This window comes from Vulpes lagopus, chromosome 4, assembly GCF_018345385.1.
Source record: "Vulpes lagopus strain Blue_001 chromosome 4, ASM1834538v1, whole genome shotgun sequence".
Taxonomy (NCBI): Eukaryota; Metazoa; Chordata; class Mammalia; order Carnivora; family Canidae; genus Vulpes; species Vulpes lagopus.
Window position 1 is genome coordinate 144,353,062 of NC_054827.1, and position 18,910 is coordinate 144,371,971.

General features: G+C 52.2%; 1 protein-coding gene across 1 annotated transcript; it reads left to right on the forward strand.

The window, feature by feature from the left end:
- The first annotated feature begins 1,840 nt into the window (after positions 1–1,840).
- Positions 1,841–11,435, forward strand: CCKAR (cholecystokinin A receptor). Its single transcript, XM_041751486.1, has 6 exons — positions 1,841–1,972; positions 2,243–2,444; positions 3,202–3,453; positions 6,494–6,755; positions 8,662–8,789; positions 9,839–11,435. The coding sequence occupies exons 2-6, from the start codon at positions 2,333–2,335 to the stop codon at positions 10,369–10,371; spliced, it is 1,287 nt and encodes a 428-aa protein (XP_041607420.1). The 5' UTR covers positions 1,841–1,972; positions 2,243–2,332; the 3' UTR covers positions 10,372–11,435.
- The last annotated feature ends 7,475 nt before the right edge of the window (positions 11,436–18,910 follow it).

Genomic DNA, 18,910 nt, shown 5'->3' on the forward strand with positions numbered 1-18,910 from the left:
TCCTGTACTGCAGCCTCGCCTCCTGCCAACCGCTGAGTTGCTTGGAATAGAGAGGAAAGGAAGGAGGGAGGGAGGGAGGAGGAAGGGAGGCAGGTCAGCGGAGCCCCCATCTCTCCTGCCCTTGGACCTGCAGCAGCACATCCTTCCACCTGCTAAAGCTGCTGATGGGGGCGATGAGCCTCAGGAGGGGGCTCCCTCTGCAGCTGAACTGCCAGGTGCTGGGAATGGAAGCAGGGGGACATATAGCTGTTCCCAGGGCTCTAAACCTGAGTGGCGATCCCTCCCCGGAGCAGGATGGGACCGCACTGGACTCCCTCCTAAGGGGCAGAGTCCAGGCTGGAAAGATTCGGCCAACAGGGCACCCGGCAGGAAGGAGGAGCAGAGCCTAGGGCCCTGGCCACAGATGGGCCCGCAGATCCTAAGATAACACAGGGGGTTCCAGGCTGCGGGGAGGGGAGCCAGGATGGGCATGCGGGGGTGGGGGTGCTGGCCAGCGCTGGTTCTCCCCAGCAAATCACGGAGCTCCTCTGAGCCTCAATTTCTCTGAGCTTGGAAGGAAAATAATAACTGTTATTTGACGGCCTCTGGTATTGTGATGTGTGGTTGGGTGCACACCTCCCGGGTCCGGCCCTGCCCCTGGCTTGAGGCAATCGGCCGATTCTCATAACAAATGTCTCTGAAGCCGTCCTGATCCCCGTTGGACAGAAGGGAGTGAGTCTCGGAGGGACTGAGAGCCCTGCCCGGCAGTGCCCAGCAGGTAACAGGGAAGCCAGGATTCGATCCCAGGTCCGCCTGGTGCCGAAGCCTGGCCTCTTACTGACTTCCGGCAGCTTCTCCAATCTTCCTTCCACTTCCAGTTGCCGTGACCGTGGTTTCGAAGAAAAGAGGTGTCCTCTACCCTCCCAGCCCACATCCTCAGCCCTCCCAGCACACGTGCCAGGTAGTTCATCCGTATTCAGCAAAGATGTAGTGCGGAGCTCTGTCAGTCGAGAGCTGTCAGTCCAGCGACACCTGACCAATGGGCCCAGTGTCAGCCCTACCAAGTGGCGTGTCGGAAACACAGGTGCACGGCTGTCATCTGCTTCCCCAAAGGTCTCAACTGAGGAGACCATCCCTATGACGGAGACTAAGGGACTTGGAGGGTGACTGAGCTTCAGCGAGAACCCAGACTCCCAGGCCGGCCTTCCTCTCTGATCTTACCTCTCACCGTTTGCCCCTCACTCGCTCCTACTGTCAGCTGTTCCCCGAAGAGGCCAAGCTCATTCCCACCTCAGGGCCTTTGCACTTGCTGGAGCCTCTGCCAACAGCCACTGTTCTTCCTGCCTGGAAGACTCTTTCCCCAGGTCTCCCTTAGGCTTCCTCCTCCTTGTCTTCCAGGTCTCGGATCCCAGCCCCCTCCTTCCGATTGCCTTTCCTGAGCACCTCCTCTGAATTAGCATCCCCAATCCACTCCCCTCCATCCCATCCTCTGGCTTGACTTCCGTCCTGGTGCTTAATTCTCCCCGCAAGGGTCCTGTCCATGACTTGGCCTCCGTGTTCAGAAAGTGCGTGGCGAGCGGTTGCCTCCCAGTGAGTCTGTGCCGGGTGAATGGGCAAGTGAATACATGAATGAATGGGAGGTCTCACTAAGGGTTTTTGTAATAAGGATCCAGCAACCTCCATCCCAAAGCACCCCTGTCCTTCCAGCTAACAAGGGCAGGGACCACGAGAAATAACCCTGGGGTTGGTAACAACTTAACAACCGGCGGGCGGGCCTGTCCACACGCTCGGCCGGGCACGGTTCCAAAGCTAAAAAGGCACTAATTGCTTTTATATAAGGAGGTAGGGCGGCAGTCCCTGCGTGCCCTTCAGTCCCGATGGCCTGCATTATCGTATCTGTTACGGTCTTGATTGTCCCTGTGTCACTCAGCCAGCGTGGGCTTTCTCCTGCGCGTGTCCAGGTTGGGGCCAGGTCCCCACTCAGAGGCGAGAGGTACTGGGGAAGTGAGCGTGGCTGTGTCTGGCGGGGGTGCCCGGGGCGGACAAGCGTGGGAAGGGTTAACTGGCAGCCTGCGGGCTGCGCTGGGGCCCTGGGCCTGGCCGGCACGGGAGGGGTGGGCGCCGAAGGTGGAGCCGGCGCGGCCTGCCCTGGGGGAGCCAGCGCTTGCCCAGCCCGACCCAGTGCGGGAAGTCACGTCGGCCGCAGGAATGGCTGGAAAAGCCCACACCTGGAACCCCCTCCCTCCCGGCCCCTCGGCGGCAGGTCGCCCCGGGCAGGCTCCCCGGGCGCCAGAGGCGTGAGCCCAGGGTGCGCACTCACCGGCTGCCGGCACTGGGACAGCAGCGAGCCAGGATGGAGGTGGCCGACAGCCTGCTTGGGAATGGCAGCGACGTCCCCCCGCCCTGTGAGCTGGGGCTCGACAACGAGACCCTGGTCTGCCTGGAGCAGCCCCGCACCGCCCAAGGTACGCGCCGGCCCCCCGCTCTTTCCATTCCCCCGCGATGAGGTGGGGGGAGAGCTCAGCCAAGAGCAGGCTGATGGGGAGAACCGAGCCAGGTCCCCTTGGGCAAGGCTGCGCAAGGCTGCGCGAAGTCAGACGGTCGCAAGTTTGGACGATGGAGCGAAACGCAGGACGGAGTCAAATGCCCTTATTGCTCCCCACCGGAGAGCTGAGGGGTCCCTGGCATGCGGAGTCGGGGTGGCGGGCACTGGGGTGGGGGGATCGGCAAAAGCCAAGGGAGGAGGAGCTGAAGTGTAATAAGCCGGGGTGTGTGTGTGTGTGTGTGTGTGTGTGTGCAAGTGTCAAAGCTGGAACTTACCAGCAGCGCAGAAAAGGTGCTGTCACCATCTAGCTGTCACCTTTCCTGGGGGGGAAATCCAGCGTGAAAAAGTGATGAAAGGGAAATGACGCTTAGCAGCTGGGCGAGAAAGCAGCCACCAGTCACTGGAGAAGCTTTGTTCTTAAGAAAAAGTGGGGCCCCGGGCGATGCTTTAACAAACCGACCCTTTAGAAGCCACCGGGTCACTCGGTGCGCTCCTCCTCGGTCTGCTTCGGCCAAGTGCTGTCAATGGAGGGATAGTGGGGCTCGGTGGGGTCCACCCTCCCTCGCCCCTAAAATAAATTAAAATAAAGAGTCTGCAGGAAACAGCCGTTGACTTGGTGTGCTCAGGTTTTAACGTTCTGCTCCCGTCCCCTCCCGGCTCGCCCCGTCCCCCCGCAGAGTGGCAGCCGGCTGTGCAGATCCTCCTGTATTCCCTGATTTTCCTGCTCAGCGTGCTGGGGAACACGCTGGTCATCACGGTGCTCATTCGGAACAAGAGGATGCGCACCGTCACCAACATCTTCCTGCTGTCCCTGGCCGTCAGCGACCTCATGCTGTGCCTCTTCTGCATGCCCTTCAACCTCATCCCCAACCTGCTCAAGGATTTCATCTTCGGGAGCGCCGTCTGCAAGACCACCACCTACTTCATGGGTGAGTGGCTGCTGGGGGCTCTCCCTGGGCTCGACCTTCTCAACCCCCTGGCAGCCTCAGCGGGGCCAGAGTCAAAACAGAACAGAACCTTAAAAAAGCGTCTGGCTGTGTGGGGCTGGGTGCGAGGACGCAGGTGCTAGTGTTAAGGTAGGTCCGTCCTCCTGTGTCCGCCTCCCCCCCCCCCCCCCCCCGCCGGGAGTCAGTCCCTGGTCGTCTGGTCGTCCGTTTGCAGAGCTCAGTTTCTCCAAACGGAGGGAGTCGCAGAAAAACCGCAGAAGAGGTTGGCTTTGCTTGCTTGTGCTAGAAAGAAAAAAAGGACTCGAGCGGGCGACCCGGTCCCTTCCTGGAAGCTGGGGGTTGTGGTGGGAGCCCTGCCCAACCCAAGCCGTGGCTTCTGCGGGTGGTGAGGGTGGTGGAGGAGGGTCCTTTCTGTCGCTGCTCCTGCCTTCCCAGGGAACCAGGGCTAGGTGAGAACCAGTTGCATCCCAGGTCTCGATGCCTGTGTCACTTCCCAGCCTGATCCCAAGGGGCTGAGACCCTCTTGGGCAGAGAGAGAGAGAGAGAGAGTGCGAGAGAGAGCCCCTCTGGCACTATGTGAGGAGTTGCCTATGCTCCCAGAGCCTGTGGGTCACTAAGCTCACCCCAGTTGGCTGAGATATGCAGCTCGCTGCCTTTGCCAATCAAAATGATGACGGTGACAAATAAAAACCAAGAGCGCTGATATTTTTGAGTACTTTTATGCACCAGATGTTGTACAAAGGGCTTTTACTCCCACCGTCTCACCTCCCAACCCACCCTGCGAGGTATATAGTAGTCATCCTTCGCCGTCTCACCGAGGAGGGGACAGAGGCACAGAGAGGTCACCCATGTGCCCAGGGACAGCCAGGTGGTAGGTAAGCCTCAGGGCAGAGACGTGAGCCTGGATCGGAAGCCACCACGGGGCCGGGTGAGTAAGCCGCCCCAGTTGCCAACTGTGTGGCTCTCCTGAAGCTGCACAAAGAGATGTCTCGGCCTCCCGTCTGCCAGGTTGCCTAGTTCTTTCCTTGCCCATCCTGAGAACTAGCTGCGGGGAGGAGGGAGGCGGGGAAATGAGGGAGGGGAGTTTTTTGTTCTGACCTAAGCCTTGCAAACTGTGCAGCGCTGAGTTGGGCCGGCTCGGGCGGGCAGGCCTCGGTGGCCGGAGAGCTTTCAAAGCCTTACCTTCTCCCCAGTCGAGGAAGCAGGATCCAGCCCTGACAAAACGGGTGATGAATTACTGATCTGTGTGCCACAGACAAACAACCCAGAAAGTGTCAGTCCTTGTCCAAGAACTCTGAACACGAAACCAGACTCACTAATGAAAGGGGTCATTAGTAAACAATGAAGCAATAATAGTTACCAGCATCCCCGAGGGCTTTCAGTTTTCAAGGCCCACCCATATGTATCTTATGATAATATTATTTAAGAGTCTTAGCCAGGGTCTGTGAAGGGAGATTAAAAGCGAGTGCTTGTGTGATTGCACAACACTGTAAATGTGCTAAATGCCACAGAAGTGCCCGCTTGAAAACGGTTAATTTTATGTGATGTGAGTTTCACCTGGAAAGAAAAAAAAAGAACCAAACGGGTTTTCAAAAATAGCTAAAATGAAAAGCAAGATAGTGCTGAAGCTGTTTGCGATGCCATAACAGTTTTGTTGGATGTTGATTCTTCCCTTGATTTTGTGTTCTCCTCAATACTATTCCTAAGAGTTAACATTCATTAAGCTCCTCATAGGCAGAAGAAAGAAAGAAAGAAAGAAAGAAAGAAAGAAAGAAAGAAAGAAAGAAAGAAAGAAAGAAAGAAAGAAAGAAAGAAAGAAAAGAAAAGAATGCTTACCTGATGGTGGGTTTATAATAAGAATGGGCCCATTACACAGACTTGACCCTGAAGTCTTTGGAGCTACACTCTGTAATCTAAATGTCATCAGTTCCTTGGGGTAAAATCTAGGAAAACACAGACCTCCTGTCTCAGAATGTGAGTTTTTATTTAACAATCTTGGGGTTGTAGATCCCTTCAAGTCTCTAAGGAATACTGTAGGTATTTTCCCCTAGGAAAAGAACATTTTTAGACATGGTTTCAGAGAATTTCTTCTCCCAAACTTAGATCAACTCTAAGGTTTAAGAAATCCTGCTAAAGGTAATCAGAAAAAATTGACAGAAGGCATGGATGAATAATTAAGGGGACTTCTAAGGGCATAAGACGTGATAATAAGTATACACGCTCAAAATACCAAAATTAAGGGCAATTAAGCTTCTCTGACGATGCCTACGCACATTTTAAATGAGGTGTTCTGGGGTCTTTCTCCCCGGTGACACATGCTTGTCCTACAATACACGGAACAGCAAACAGAATGCTGCGGGAAGCTCCAGTCCCCCCACCAGGAGCAACCTTTAGTTACAGAAAGGCGTACCCCCCCCCATCCTTTCTTCACTATGTGCTTTGCCGACAAACTGCTTTTTTAAAATTCACGGTGTTTCATTCTTACGAACAGTCTGTACTAGACATTCTCTGAAAGTTTTAATGCCTCCCGCCCAGACCCCAGTGACCTTTCCAGGTCCCAGGCCTTGAGAACCCCGGGCTCCTAGGTGAGTTTGATTTCAGGTTATGCTCCGCACTGGAGCTTTTCTCTGGGTGGCCCCAAAAACCTCTTCTGTGGGGCAGGAACACATCTCACCCCCTTGGTTATTGATTAATGAGCAACTTCAGCCTGAGAAGGAGTGTGGCTGCAATCGAAATTCAATAAAGTTCTTGAATAATTGGCAGCAAGATGCATTCGTAGAGACATTTCTTTAACTGCCTTAAGTCCTCTTTGAAGCTGGGAATAAATCATTAAAAAAAAAAAAAAACAGGTTGAAGCTGGGAATAAATCATTAAAAAAAAAAAATACAGGTACATGATACTTCCTTACCCCCTGAGTGTTGTCGCTTGTTATCAAACCTGTGCAGAGCAGATATGGCTGAGCTAGTGTGCAAATAAACTTTGGATTTCAGAGCCAAAGAAAGAGTGCTCCTCTGTTTTCCAGGCACGTCGGTGAGCGTATCCACCTTTAACCTGGTAGCCATATCTCTGGAAAGATACGGTGCGATTTGCAAACCCTTACAGTCCCGGGTCTGGCAGACGAAATCCCACGCTTTGAAGGTGATCGCCACCACCTGGTGCCTGTCCTTTACCATCATGACCCCCTACCCCATCTACAGCAACCTGGTGCCTTTTACCAAAACTAACAACCAGACGGCGAACATGTGCCGCTTTCTACTGCCAAACGATGTGATGCAGCAGTCCTGGTAAGGCCCGTGGTGTTTATTCGTGTAATACGACTTGTTCGAGTCCACGCTTTTTATAGGAACTGGAATGTGTTGTCCGGAGTGGCCGGGGGATCAGTTTCCTGGAGATCTGGGGAAGGATTATTCTAACTGCTTCTTTAGGATAATAGTGAGAGCGAACACCTGGGGTCTGTTTTAAATGCCATCCACATATTAACTCAGTTAATCCCCTCAAAACCCTATTATAGGGTAGGTACTATCATTGGGCCCGTTTTACAGATAAAGCAACTGAGACCTGGAGGGGTTAAGTGAGTCACAAAATGCAAGGTCACAAAACGAGAAGATGCAGGGCCTCTCTGCTCACCCACGGAGCAGAATGCCTCTGGATGGTCCAGGGGAGGGTTCGGCTAGAGGATCTGGGGGGCTTTGATTTTCCTAAGAACTGAAGATAAAGCAGAGAATGAGTCCCAAACCCCACGTGGGTTTTTTTTTTTCTTTTTAAGAGCTATGGTTCTGGCACAGAACGCTTCCCTAGAAATAAACAGGCTCGAATCTAAGACTTGATTCTTTGCTGAGTAGCCAACCGACATTGGACAAGTTCACGTAACCGCTGAGGTTCAGGTTCTCTGTCTAAGCAAGGATTCAATAATACAGGTTGCTGGTTTTTTAAAATCTACCTCATTGGGTGGCTGTAAGATTCAAATAAGAGTATGTGTATGAAAGTGTCATTAAATAGCTTAAAAAATACAAACAGAGGGTACTACGTTTACTAATTCCAAGCCTATTTTAGGATCAGGGGAACTAGACACTCAAAAATGGCTCAAAACTGAGATAATCTCTGTTTCTTTGCCTTCCTTTTTTTTTATTTCCACCGAGTAACTCACTCACACACACACACACACACACACACACACACACACAGAATTATCTTGCAAATGAGAGAAACATTTCCAAGACTTGAAAAGGAATCTTATCAAAATATGTCCAATTGAAATGAGAAATGGCCCCGCCACCATGAGCCTCTGACAATTTTATGGCCTGATCGTGTAACCTTACACATGCCAGACGGCAAAAATGATGTAGGGGCCAGACTCATAAAGAAGGCTGTGGTGCTTCAGGAACCAAACCTGTTTAGAGAAAGCACAGCTCTGCCCCGGCCAGGCACTAGAATGGGAACGCCACCGTGCCAAGGGGTCGGGCACAGCCGGGACACCAGATTTTGCAAAACCAAGGAGGTTTTCCATCATTCCTACGTATGCGTTTGATGGTTCTGTTGTAGAGTCAACACATAGTATATTGTGAAGCTGAAGTGCACAGTTCTAGAATCGTATTCTTTGGGTTCAAACCGCACCTTTGCCACTAGGTGTGTGACTTAGGACGAATGAGTTAATCCCCATGAATTTCAGTTTCCTCACATGTGAAATAGGTATTATGATCATAGTGCCTACCACAAAGATGACTATGGCGTTAAATCTAATGTGTATATATGAAATATTAGTCTATATATAATACTTAGCTTGGCGCGTTGCTCAGTAAGTCCTCGATGAGCGTAGGCTCTTGTACGTATTTATTATGTTTTTGGTAGCAGCTTTATTGAGATTATTCACATGCCCCTGTTGTCGTTCTCATTGATTTTACACAAGGATGTGTTTCAGGCACAGAATTACACCAACCTTTTCCAACCTAACTTGTCCCCATAAGAGACTACCTGAAAAAAAAAAAAAAAAAAAAAGAGAGAGAGAGAGAGAGAAGTAAACAACCTCAAATGACTGAACTTCCAGACATAGAATTTCCAAGGCTATTAAATACTAGTAATTAATGTGTTTGCTCAGACCAGTTAAAATGGAGATGAACCCTATTTATTCCATCCCGTCTGAGTCTGAAATACTAGAGTTGATGGTTATTGAATTTCTTTTTATTTTATTAGGCACACGTTCCTGTTACTCATCCTCTTTCTTATTCCTGGAATTGTGATGATGGTGGCATACGGATTGATCTCTTTGGAACTTTACCAAGGAATAAAATTTGATGCTATCCAGAAGAAGTCTGCTAGGGGTAACTATCTTTTCGCTCTATGTTTATGCCAACATTTCACAAAAGCTTGTCTCCCGTGACTTAAATAGATACACCCAGAGTGTATGTTGGGGATTTTTGCAAGTATCCTTAGGAGGCCCTACGTCATAAGGCACAGTCATAAGACCCCGCATCCCTATTCCCTCATCTGTAAAATGGAGAATATGTTCCCCTCAAAATGGTGCTGCGTGGAACGAAATGACATAACGTGCACGTACCCAATTATCACCTGAGGGTTGGGCATCCCTCATTTTCTGCAGTGCTGTGTTCAAAGGGACCCCTTCCGCAACCGAAGGGAATTATAACTCCGATTCCCCATCCTTTCTTTGTCACATGCAGTTGCCCAAAACCTAGCTTCTTCCCACGCATTGCAATCCTCTGGCCACTAAAATTTACCCCCACCCCTCTGTGGATACAACTCGGTGGCCTTCTCACTCCACCCCCACCCCTCTGCTCTTTTACCACAATTTATATGTCTCTAGAGCTTCTTCCGTCTGGGTTGATTCCTGCTCCTCGTCCAGGCCTCTCAGTAAACGCATTCCAGAGGCTGACGGAGCAAGCAGGAGCCTTACCTGAGGATCTGGGGAGGGAAAGAGTGTGTTAATTCTCTAATAATTATGATCCTTATAATTGACGTGCGTAGAAGATTCTTTTATTATATAGTATGTGTATGATAGAGTCTATATTATTGTTTTTTAAGATTTAATTAATATGTATTTGAGAGAGACAGAGAGAGCAGGGGCAGGGGCAGAGGGCGAGGGAGAGAGAGAGAATCTCAGGCAGACTCAATGTGGGTTTTGATCTCAAAACTGGCAGATCGTGACCCGAGCGCCCTGAGCCACCCGGGCGCCCCACATTGGTTTATTAGTGTTAAGTGGCTTTTCCTCTGAAAGAAAGGGCCACTGTCGATCAGTGATCACCCTTGGCAGCGAGGCCCCAGGGTGCTCAGGCTTGGCGTGATCCCCTTGCTGCAGCGGGGAGGCTCCCTCGCCCGTCCCCAGCAGTCAGGGGTGTCCCTTGCCCCCCTGCAGACAGGAACCCGAGCACCGGCAGCAGCGGCAGGTATGAGGATGGCGACGGCTGTTACCTGCAGAAGGCCAGGCCCCGCCGGAAGCTGGAGCTCCGGCAGCTGTCCACCCCCGGCAGCAGCAGGCTCAACCGCATCAGGAGCAGCAGCTCTACGGCCAACCTGATGGCCAAGAAGCGGGTGATCCGCATGCTCATGGTCATCGTGGTCCTCTTCTTCCTGTGCTGGATGCCCATCTTCAGCGCCAACGCCTGGCGGGCCTATGACACGGCCTCGGCCGAGCGCCGCCTCTCGGGGACCCCCATTTCCTTCATCCTCCTGCTGTCCTATACCTCCTCTTGCGTCAACCCCATCATCTACTGCTTCATGAACAAGCGCTTCCGCCTCGGCTTCCTGGCCACCTTCCCCTGCTGCCCCCACCCCGGTCCCCCAGGGCCGAGAGGCGAGGCGGGAGAGGAGGAGGAAGGCAGGACCACGGGGGCCTCTCTGTCCAGGTACTCCTACAGCCACATGAGCGCCTCGGCCCCAGGGCCCTGAGCGGGACCCCACTCCAGAGGGGCATCAGGCAGGGGGTGGAGAGGGGAGGCCAGAAGGAAGATGCCATTGCCGGTGGGGCCTGTGCACGGTCTGCTCTTCCTCCTTCCTCCGGGTTCCAGGGGAGCTCCAGCAGAGTGGGGCCGTGACTTGGTCTCTAGGCAATGCCAGGCAGCCCATGTCCAGCAACATTCACCATCAGAAACACCTCAGCAGGCCAGTAACAGGAGTCCAGCGGGGCTCCTACTTCAGATGCAACGCCAAACACATGTTCAAAATGGAGATGTGGACCCTCCTTGAGCTTTAGAAGCTCCTAGAACATCCAAGGTGGGCCCTCCCCTCTAGTGACCCAGTTCTACGGCCCGCTTCATCTGCTGGTGCAGAAGGATGGAGGCTGCTTTGCCCCTGGAGAGAGTCTATCATGTACATAGTGTAACCATCCCCCGCCCCCCGCCCCCATCAGAAGCAAACCCTCTTCTGGTCATGTGTTTGAAGTGAGACAACAGCCTGACTTTTTTCTTTCGGAGGTTGGTGAAGGACATTCAGAGACATAATTTTATGCTGTCATCCAAAGAGCAGAAGGAAAGTTGTCTTAAAGATTGAATTTGGAATTTATATTTCTAAAAGGCAAAGAGATGTGTGACAAATGGCTCCATGGAATGTGAGCTTCCCATAGTGAATATTAAGAGCCAGAAGGTACGTGGACATTTTTTTCTGCTTGAATGACATAGATCGCTTAACTCTGCCTTTATATGGTGATGTTGAACCCCATGGCCTCTTGGCCTCAATGTAATTTCCCATACTCCTCTGGCACTTCCTCTTTTCCAGAAAGACTCGAGGTACAAAGGAGAGTCGTAACCTATGTACCTGCCCAAGAGGGGGGAAGACACGTGTAGTCAGTCCCAGGATAAAAACTGGCATACGCGGGCTCCATTCACAGATAGCTTTGTTTTTTGTTTGTTTGTTTTTTATAAATTTATTTTTTATTGGTGTTCAATTTGCCAACATATAGAATAACACCCAGTGCTCATCCTGTCAAGTGCCCCCCTCAGTGCCCGTCACCCATTTACCCCCACCCCCCGCCCTCCTCCCCTTCCACCACCCCTGGTTCGTTTCCCAGAGTTAGGAGTGTTCATGATCTGTCTTCCTCTCTGATATTTCCCACTCATTTCTTCTCCCTTCCCCTTTATTCCCTTTCACTATTTTTTTTATTCCCCAAATGAATGAGACCATATAATGTTTGTCCTTCTCCGATTGACTTACTTCACTCAGCATAATCCCCTCCAGTTCCATCCATGTTGAAGCAAATGGTGGGTATTTGTCGTTTCTAATGGCTGAGGAATATCCCATTGTATACATAGACCACATCTTCTTTATCCATCATCCTTCGATGGACACCGAGGTTCCTTCCACAGTTTGGCTATTGTGGCCATTGCTGCTAGGAACATCGGGGTGCAGGTGTCCCGACGTTTCATTGCATCTGAATCTTTGGGGTAAATCCCCAGCAGTGCAATTGCTGGGTCGTAGGGCAGGTCTATTTCTAACTCTTTGAGGAATTCTTTGAGGAAAACAGTTTTCCAGAGTGGCTGCACCAGTTCCCATTCCCACCAACAGTGCAGGAGGGTTCCCCTTTCTCCGCATCCTCTCCAACATTTGTGGTTTCCTGCCTTGTTAATTTTCCCCATTCTCACTGGTGTGAGGTGGTACACAGATGGCTTTGAAGGTCAAGGCTGTCTGTGCCGTTAAATACAATCTATGTATTTGTTAATAATTGTATTAATTTTATATATATATATACACACAAACCAAACATACAAGTATGTTCTTTACATATAAGTGTATTCTCCTGTGTGTTTAAAAAAAAGAAAAAACAATAGTGAATGGATGTGGGAATTCAATCATTGTTATCGTTTTGCATTCCTTCACCACAGCTGGAGTTCCATGTGAACTTATCCATGCAAATTAGGGTTGAAATCTCTCTCCTCTAATTTAGAAATCTCGATGAAAATAAGACATGAGCTATAAATTTTAATAGTAGGAGGCACATTTCTAAATTAGAATGCATCAATCCACTCTGCGGCGCGTCTCTGTTTATCTTTTTTTGGGGGGGGGCAACATTGTCTTGACAGTTCGATAAATTAACGCAGGCATTTTTGACAGAAACAAGGGTACATGCTTGTGTAGGAATAAAAAAGGAAAGAAGACGGGAAGGGAGGAGGGAGGGAGGGAGCATAGCTTCCATTCCTCCAAGCCTCTGACAAGCGAGCTTTTCTTTCCCTTGCTTTCCTGGGACCATGACCATCCATTGTTCCAGGCCTGACATTGTTCTGGATGCACAAAGGTCGGAGATTTCAATCACAGAAAAAAAAATCAGTGTGAAAAGGAGAAAGGGGAGGACAGTGGCAAGAAGGGACCATGAATAGGGGAAGGGAGGTGGTGCAACCTAATAAGATGTGAGTGTCACCATTTGATTTTTCAGGTGGGAGGGCCATGTGCTAACAGACAAAAAATTACTGAGGACACGACCATATGTTTTAGGGGACTTTTCAAGCCGGGTGTTAGTTTTTCTATTTCTCAGGCTGTGAGTGTTTCTGACCGGTCATCTTAAATATTTCAAGGTAAGCATTCAGCGGCCTAAAGCAGGTACTGCTAAATGATAAAAGGAGTAAGACATGAAGCTGTCTCCATTATTTAAGTAAACTCTACAAAATCTAATTTTCCTTCCAGAGGAAAAAGCCTTCCCCTTCAACACGGTTAGCATATTTAGAAAGACAAATCAGGCCCTCCCTGTGTTATTGGGAACCTCTGGAAGTTCCAAAGGTGGAACCATAGGGCTATCAGATTTAGCAAATAAAAATAGGGGATGAAAAAATAAATAAATAAAATAAATAAAAATAGGGGATGTCCTGTTAAATTCTAATTTCAGATAAACAAAGGATCTTTTTTTTTTTTTTTTTTTTTAGCATGAGTATGTCCCACACCCTAACATACGTCCTGTATTTTAGGTAGCAACCCTACTTTAAAACAATTTTTATTTATTTTTTATTTTTTTTAACAATTTTTAAAATACATAAAAATATAAATGAGATTTCCCAGATAGAGGATAGTAATGTATGTGCCTCTGTTCACTAAAATTTATTGGATGGTCTTTCATATGATGGAAGTTTAAAAAAAAAAAAAAGAAGAAGAAGAAATACGTTATTAACCTCCAGACTCTGTGTCTGACCTTCGAGAACTCTCAACAGGCTGATTTTACTTGAGAAACATGTTTATTAACATAAAGCTGTCCTGGTACTTTGTTGAATCAAGGGCCCGTATTTCATGCCGAAGTGGATGACTAATGTGAACTTGAACAAAAGGGGATGTACAGTTAAGAAAACAGATTCACCAAGCTCCTGGTATCTTCTAGTGTTTTCCAGTAGCTTCCACGCATCGCCGGTGTGGCAAATTACATCTCTGATCTTGGCTTAACCCACGTGTCCCAATGGCTTCTGCGCCCTGGTTGCTGCAGTACTTTCTCATAATAAACTTGTGGTGAGTGAGCAATGCGTGGATCTGTGTTGGTCCCACATGTCTGCGTACGCTCAACCTGTATCACCTCCATCCAGCTAAATGTACTCATGAGGCTCGTGATCGTAGCTGTTGACCCTCCGGCCTCCAGTGTGATTCCCTCCAGTGTTTTGCCCGGCACTCTGCACACCGGGAGTGATCAATAAACGTGGTGACTAACGTCTACCCTGCCTCCTGTGCTTTGCCGAGCGCTCTTTCTGTCCGTGGCCATGACTCTCCACAAGGGCGCATGTTCTTGGGAGAGTACCCAGGATTTCTAGAGGGCTTTTTCCAACACTGTGTGGATCTTCACCCAAGAGTTGGCCATGTGAGCATCAGCAGATGCACATGTTGCCTTCTTTCCTTTCCCTTTGTCCCTTCCTGTGGGGGGGGGGGGTTGCGTGTGCATGCTGGTGGGGGTGTGGGTGTAGGTGTGAGTGTGTGCGTGCACAACTGGAGATGTTATTAATGGGAGGATGTTGTGTCTGTGAATAGCACCCGACACAGATTTTTTTTTTTAAGGGCTGGGCAAGGGACGCCTGGGTGGCTCAGTCAGTTAAGTGTCTGTCTTTGGCTCAGGTCATGATCCCTGGGTCTTGGGATGGAGCCCCTCATCAGGCTCCCTGCTCCACGGGGAGGCTGCTCCTCCCTCTCCCTCTGCCCCTTCCCCAGCTTGTGCATTCTCTCTCTCTCTCTCTCTCTCTCTCTCTCTCTATCCTCTCTGTTTCTCTCTTGCTCACTCTCTCAAATCAATAAATAAAATCTTTAATTAAAACAAATAAAATAAATAAAAAGGCCAGGCAAAAGGACAAATACTGTATGATTCCATTCATGGGAAGTTACTAAAATGGTCAAAAATCCTAGAAATAAAAATAGAAAGGTATTTAGGAAGGGCTGGGGGAGCGACGAGGGGGAGTTAGTGTTCAGCAAATATAGGGTTTTTGTGTTGCACGATGCAAAGTTCTAAAGGTCTGTTGTGCAACAACGTGAAAATCCTCAACAGTACTGAACTGACACCTAAAAATGGTTAAGGTGGTAAATGTAACATTACACGTTTTATTTTTTTAAAGCAAAGTGGAAAAGCGAGGCAGGAGTTGGTCTATCACATCCCTCGATTTTGCTCTTCTCTGGCCTCGCTCTCCTTAAGGAGCGGAGCCAAGAACCATCACGACATCCCAATCCCTGCGGAAGCGCCCAGCTCACTGGGTAGGGCTGTGAATTCTCTGGAGGCCCCCCAGGAGCCTTCGCTGCTTCTTCCCGCCTGCTGCTCTCAGCACGACCCCCCCCCCAAACATCTGGCTCCAACCAGGGAGCTCCAGCCCTCCGCTCCTTTGACTTGGATGCATCTGGCCCTCTGGCTTCCCAGCCACCGTCGGGGGGGTGGGGGGGTGGGGTGGGGGGTAGGTTCCAAATTCCCTGCACCTGCTCCCACAGCGAAGGGCCAGCGGCACCCACCCGCTTCCCTGCCAGCCCAGCCGGGGAGGGATCCCAGCTGCTCCTGGCCCAGGAGGAGAGTCCAGGCGGGCACCGGGTCTCCAGCACCCCGCGTTGCTCGCAACGCATACAGGTGCTCGTGTTTGGGGGATGAACGAATGAGTGAACGAATGACTATATTTCGATGCAGTTGTTCCTCAACGTGATTCTTTCCTGGCCCCTTGGGGGCAGCGGGAGGATCTGGCGCGGAGCGGGCCGTTGAGCCGGACAGGGGACAGCGCTGCAGGCAGCCGCCTCCCAAGCCCAGCGCCCCCCGCTTTCAGGTTCACCGACCAGAAAGGCCTGGCCTGCGGGCAAAGCGGAGTCCGGACGCCTGTGTCCCGACTCTAGCCCTCGTGCTTACCTCCTGGGTGGCTCCAGGCAAGACACAGCCCGGCTCTGACACTGCGTGACCCAGGGGCTCAGAATGCACCAGGTCCCCTTAGAAGCCCACACCTGCTCCTTCACCCCATTGGCTTCCCTCTGACTTTGCAACCAGAGGAGCGGCCCGACGCCCAAGCGCGTAGCACCTCTGAGGAAGGTGGCCTCCGGAGCACCTGAGGGAGGGCTCCCAGGCCGGGGAGGAGAAGGCGCAGAGAGGAGGCTGCAGGCCCCCCGGCCTGTCTAGGCCACAGCTGCCCGGAGCTACCCGTGGAGAGTTAGGCCCCGGCGCACCGGCCCCCTTCCCATTGAAATGTTGGCATAACAAGCCACTGCCAAGAGAAATTTGGCCTGGGTGACGGGGACCAACACCGATTAAAGCCTGTTTTGTGCACTGTGCAAGTCACTGGTGACAGCAGGTGACAATAGACACGAAAGGACGAATGTCTGCTACGTGTGTCATTCTCAAAGCAAGGTGTGCGAGGCGTCATTCTGCACATCTCGCGGGTGAAGAAACTGAGGCTCAGAGGGGGCGGCGATGTGTCCAGGGTCAGGCAGCTGGTGAGTGACAGACAGGATCGGGCCCTGTTGGACGTCACCAGGCTGCCGTCGAGGTTAGGTGGTGGCCCGTGGGGTCCAACAGTCAGGCGGGCAGTCCTGTCTCCCGGGACGCCTTGCAGTTGCTTGTCCTCGTGCCACGCCCCCCTCGGAGGCCAAGTCCTGCCGGCGTCCCCGTCCCCTCCATCCCCCGGGACCCTCGGTCCTGTCTCTGAGCCCCGAGCTGCGGAGGATCTGCGAGCTGGCTCTGAGCGCCGTGCCCTGGCTGCTGCTGTCGCCGTGTTTATTTTTAGAAGAAAGATAACACGCTTTGTCACCTCACTGGGAAGCCGAGAGGTAATGTCCCTAAAGGAGCTCTCACCTCGTCGCAAACCATCGACGTTATTGAGGCAGATCCAGTGTCTGGGAATCATCAGCAGGTGACACACCGAGGCCAGCGGGCCCATCAGCCTCCCGCTCTGCCCCCACCTGTTCCCTGTTCAGCGAGCCCCTCTTTCCCAGTGAGATCGGCCCCCCGTTGCTCCCTGCAGGGCACCCCATTGCTCCCTGCAGGGCACCCCGGGGGCCTCGGGTGTCAGGCAGGCTGGAGGTCCCCTCCCAGAGCCCGCGGTACCCCCTGGGCTGGGGGCGCAGGCCGCACGGCGGTCCTCGGCCGGAGGACCCCTCGGGGTGTGAGGGACGGTGAGGACACTAAATTTGAAACAATGTTAAAGGAGCTCAAAGGAAGACTTTTCCACACGCGGACTGTGGCCGCGGACACAGGCGACAAGGCCTCCGACGTTCCAAAGGGAGACCGGCTGCGGCGCGGCGACCTGCCAAGGGGTAGGGAGGCGTGGTCTGGGGTGCGCGTGTTTCTCCACCTTTCTCTTGCCCCTATAAACGCAAAAGGGGAGGGGGGTCCTTTGAGAGGAGTCGGTAGGCAAGCCTGTGCTGTGGCCTTCTCCTCTCACCGCGGGACCAGGCAGGAGAGACTTCCAGAAACATTTGGGGAAGGTGGGCCTTTTTGCCCGAAGGGAAAACGGGCATCGGGTCTTTCTTTCCACGGGACCTCAGCAGGGGGAAGAGTCCCGGGGAACTCGGGTCTCCTGGATGCAGCATTTGATCCTCGTGCGCGGTGCTGTAAGGCGAGTGGGGAGAGCCCGACGGAGCTGGGCTTCGAGGACGGGGTGCAGGCGTCTAAGCGGGTGGGAGCTGCTTACAAGCAGGGATCCCCCCAGCTGGGGGGCTAAACAACGGTGCCTTCCCCGCGGTGCAGAAAGCTGGGGAGCCCAACGCCCAGGGCCGCCTGACTCGGATGGTGAGACCCTCCTCGTGCTCGTGCCTTGCAGGACGCCCTCCTGCCACCAAGGAGCGAGACTCTGTCTCTGCTTACAGGGGCTGGAATCTCACTCGTGGGGGCTGCACCCTCACCCCTTAGTTACCTTCCAAAGGCCCCACCTCCTACTGCCCTCGAGCCGGGATCGGGGTTCAACAGGTGAATTTCGAGGGGAAGCAAGTATTCAGTCCCCAGCAGAGAGGACGGAGGGTCTGGTTCCGCGGACGTAGCAGGCCCCGAGGAGGCCAGCCAGGCCTGCTCATTCACGTGGGCTGTGCCAACGCGACAGGAGCTGATGGAGGCCGCGTCACCGCCTCAGGACACCATGCGGTGTTGGAGGGTCCCCCCCACCCCACAGTAGGTGGTTGGGGAGAGGGGTAGGGTCCGGGGAGGGGGGACAGTAGAAGGCTCTGGAAAACCTGCAGTGCTGCCCCCCAGGGGAAAGAGCCAGCACTTGGACACCTGGCGTGACAAAGAGGATTTGTCCACCGAGCAAGAATCACAAAGCACCTCACTTTTGCCGGTTTACCACTTACCCCCCCTTCCTGAGGAGGGGGGAGATGGAGCAGGGACCAGAGAAGAGGGGGGAAGAAATCCGCCAGCCCCCTCGTCCCGGGTGGGTGTCTCACCCGGGCTGGTCTGACTTTGGGGGGAGGCGAGAAGCTGCAAACTGGATGTGAGATACAAGGTTTGATTTAGGGGCGCCCCGGGGGTCTCAGCGGGTGAGCATCTCCCTTCGGCCTAGGGCGTGATCCTGGGGTCCCAGGATCGAATCCCGCATGGGGCTCCTTGCATGGAGCCTGCTTCTCCCTCTGCCCCTCTCTCTGTGTGTCATAAACAAATTAAATCTAAAAAGAAAAAAAAAGGTTTGATTTATATCATATCTGATACCTACAAATTAGGTCATCCTAATGAAGAGAGAAAAGAGGCAGGAGGCGATGGGCAAGCTAGGGGGGCTGCCCAAGGTGACTGTGGGGCACCGGGGGTCCCCTGACAGACAGGGATTGAGGACAGAAATGTAAAGCCATTTCCTGCTTGATCCAAATCTTACGCCACGTGTGCTGCATGCGGAGGGGTCTGGTCGACCTTTGCGCCTTGGAAGCGATGGTCCGTGGTGAAGGGACCTAAGACACCGTGTCGGTTACTGGGCCAGCCCGGCGGGTGTACTGGGCTGTTACTGGGAACATTCTTTTTTTTTTTTTTTTAAATATATATTTTTTTAAATTGGGAACATTCTAATCAGACTCATGTCTCTACTTATCACCC

Bases quoted from the DNA above. Each gene is read 5' to 3' on its own strand.
- CCKAR (XM_041751486.1), top strand. From the start codon at position 2,333: ATGGAGGTGGCCGACAGCCTGCTTGGGAATGGCAGCGACGTCCCCCCG. The intron at 2,445-3,201 runs GTACGCGCCGGC...GTCCCCCCGCAG, and splicing joins GCAGCCCCGCACCGCCCAAG to AGTGGCAGCCGGCTGTGCAG. The intron at 6,756-8,661 runs GTAAGGCCCGTG...TTATTTTATTAG, and splicing joins GATGTGATGCAGCAGTCCTG to GCACACGTTCCTGTTACTCA.